The sequence below is a fragment of the Numida meleagris genome, unplaced genomic scaffold, assembly GCF_002078875.1.
Source record: "Numida meleagris isolate 19003 breed g44 Domestic line unplaced genomic scaffold, NumMel1.0 unplaced_Scaffold576, whole genome shotgun sequence".
NCBI lineage: Eukaryota > Metazoa > Chordata > Aves > Galliformes > Numididae > Numida > Numida meleagris.
In genome coordinates this window covers 1-2,602 of record NW_018364792.1, presented here as the reverse complement: position 1 = coordinate 2,602, position 2,602 = coordinate 1, and the positions used below count along the sequence as shown (strand labels likewise).

Genomic DNA, 2,602 nt, shown 5'->3' with positions numbered 1-2,602 from the left:
TGGGTCAGGCTATGGGTCAGATCTGTGGGTCCGCTCTATGGGTCAGGCTATGGGTCAGATCTGTGGGTCCGCTCTATGGGTCAGGCTATGGGTCACATCCATGGGTCCACTCTATGGGTCAGGCTGTGGGTCAGGCTATGGGTCCGCTCTATGGGTCAGGCTGTGGCTCAGATCTAGGGGTCAGATCTATGGGTCAGGCCATGGGTCTGATCTATGGGTCTGCTCTATGGGTCAGGCTATGGGTCAGGCCATGGGTCCACTCTATGGGTCAGGCTATGGGTCAGCTCTATGGGTCAGGCTCTGGGTCAGATCTATGGGTCAGGCTATGGGTCCGCACTATGGGTCAGATCTATGGGTCAGGCTATGGGTCAGGCTGTGGGTCAGATCTATGGATCAGCTCTGTGGGCCAGCTCTATGGGTCAGCTCTATGGGTCAGGCTCTGGGTCAGATCTATGGGTCAGCTCTATGGGTCAGGCTCTGGGTCAGATCTATGGGTCAGCTCTGTGGGTCAGATCTCTGGGTCAGGCTGTGGGTCAGATCTGTGGGTCCGCTCTATGGGTCAGGCTCTGGGTCAGCTCTATGGGTCAGGCTATGGGTCAGGCCATGGGTCCGCTCTATGGGTCCGCTCTATGGGTCAGGCTATGGGTCAGATCTCTGAGTCCGCTCTATGGGTCAGGCCATGGGTCCGCTCTATGGGTCAGGCTATGGGTCAGCTCTATGGGTCAGGCTGTGGGTCAGCTCTATGGGTCAGGCTATGGGTCAGCTCTATGGGTCAGGCTCTGGGTCAGATCTATGGGTCAGGCCGTGGGTCCACTCTGTGGGTCAGGCTATGGGTCAGGCCATGGGTCCGCTCTATGGGTCAGGCTATGGGTCCGCTCTATGGGTCCGCTCTATGGGTCAGGCTATGGGTCAGATCTCTGAGTCCGCTCTATGGGTCAGGCCATGGGTCCACTCTATGGGTCAGGCTGTGGGTCAGGCTATGGGTCACATCCATGGGTCAGATCTCTGGGTCAGGCCATGGGTCTGCTCTATGGGTCAGGCTCTGGGTCAGGCTCTGAGTCCGCTCTATGGGTCAGGCCATGGGTCCGCTCTATGGGTCAGGCCGTGGGTCCGCTCTATGGGTCAGGCCATGGGTCCGCTCTATGGGTCCGCTCTATGGGTCAGATCTATGGGTCAGGCCATGGGTCCACTCTATGGGTCAGATCTATGGGTCAGGCTCTGGGTCCGCTCTATGGGTCAGATCTATGGGTCAGGCTCTGGGTCCGCTCTATGGGTCAGGCTATGGGTCTGCTCTATGGGTCAGATCTATGGGTCAGACTATGGGTCAGGCTCTGGGTCTGCTCTATGGGTCAGGCTCTGGGTCCGCTCTATGGGTCAGGCCGTGTGTCAGGCTATGGGTCAGGCTGTGGGTCAGGCTATGGGTCAGGCCATGGGTCCGCTCTATGGGTCCGCTCTATGGGTCAGATCTATGGGTCAGGCTATGGGTCCACTCTATGGGTCAGGCTATGGGTCAGGCTGTGGGTCAGGCTCTGGGTCCACTCTATGGGTCAGGCCATGGGTCTGCTCTATGGGTCCGCTCTATGGGTCAGATCTATGGGTCAGGCTATGGGTCCGCTCTATGGGTCCACTCTATGGGTCAGGCTATGGGTCTGCTCTATGGGTCCGCTCTATGGGCCAGGCTATGGGTCAGGCTATAGGTCCACTCTATGGGTCAGCTCTATGGGCCAGGCTATGGGTCAGGCTATAGGTCCGCTCTATGGGTCAGGCTATGGGTCAGGCTATGGGTCCGCTCTATGGGTCCACTCTATGGGTCAGCTCTATGGGTCAGGCCATGGGTCAGATCTGTGGGTCAGGTCTATGGGTCAGATCTCTGGGTCAGGCCATGCGTCAGATCTCTGGGTCAGGCTATGGGTCAGATCTATGGGTCCGCTCTATGGGTCAGGCCCTGGGTCCGCTCTATGGGTCAGGCTCTGGGTCAGATCTATGGGTCAGGCTGTGGGTCAGGCTCTGGGTCCGCTCTATGGGTCCGCTCTATGGGTCAGATCTATGGGTCAGGCTATGGGTCAGGCTATGGGTCCGCTCTATGGGTCAGGCTATGGGTCAGATCTATGGGTCAGGCCATGGGTCCGCTCTATGGGTCAGGCTATGGGTCAGGCCATGGGTCAGGCTATGGGTCAGGCCATGGGTCAGGCCATGGGTCAGCTCTATGGGTCAGCTCTATGGGTCAGGCTGTGGGTCAGGGCTGTTGTCCCGGTTGGTTGCTCGGCAGCGCCCCCACGCGGCCGTTCTCGCTGCCTCCCCCCCCCTGCAGGCGGCCGCGCGTTCCCGACGCTGCGTCCCGGGGATCGCACCGTGCTGGCCGTGGACGCGCGCGCCGCCGGGCCCGGCAAAGTCACGTGCTCCGTGCTCAGCCCCGACGGGGCCGAAGTGGACGTGGACGTGGCCGAGAACCCGGACGGGACCTTCCACGTCTCCTACACCGCCCCCGAGCCCGGAAGCTACGGCCTCACCGTACGGTTCGGGGGGCAGCACGTCCCCGATTCCCCGTTCCGCATCGTGGTGAGTGCACGGGGGTCACGGGGTCATGGGGTCATGGGGTCAT

At 60.7% G+C, this 2,602-nt stretch overlaps 1 protein-coding gene across 1 annotated transcript in view; it reads left to right on the top strand.

The window, feature by feature from the left end:
- The window catches only part of LOC110391870 (filamin-C-like), a gene marked incomplete at both ends in the record, with an annotated part of 19,743 nt that extends 17,170 nt beyond the window's left edge, over positions 1–2,573 (top strand). Inside the window, one exon of the mRNA XM_021383825.1 lies at positions 2,312–2,573. Within this exon, the coding sequence (XP_021239500.1) occupies positions 2,312–2,573 (262 nt within the window). The remainder of the gene's footprint in view (positions 1–2,311) is intronic.
- Between the last annotated feature and the right edge of the window lie 29 nt (positions 2,574–2,602).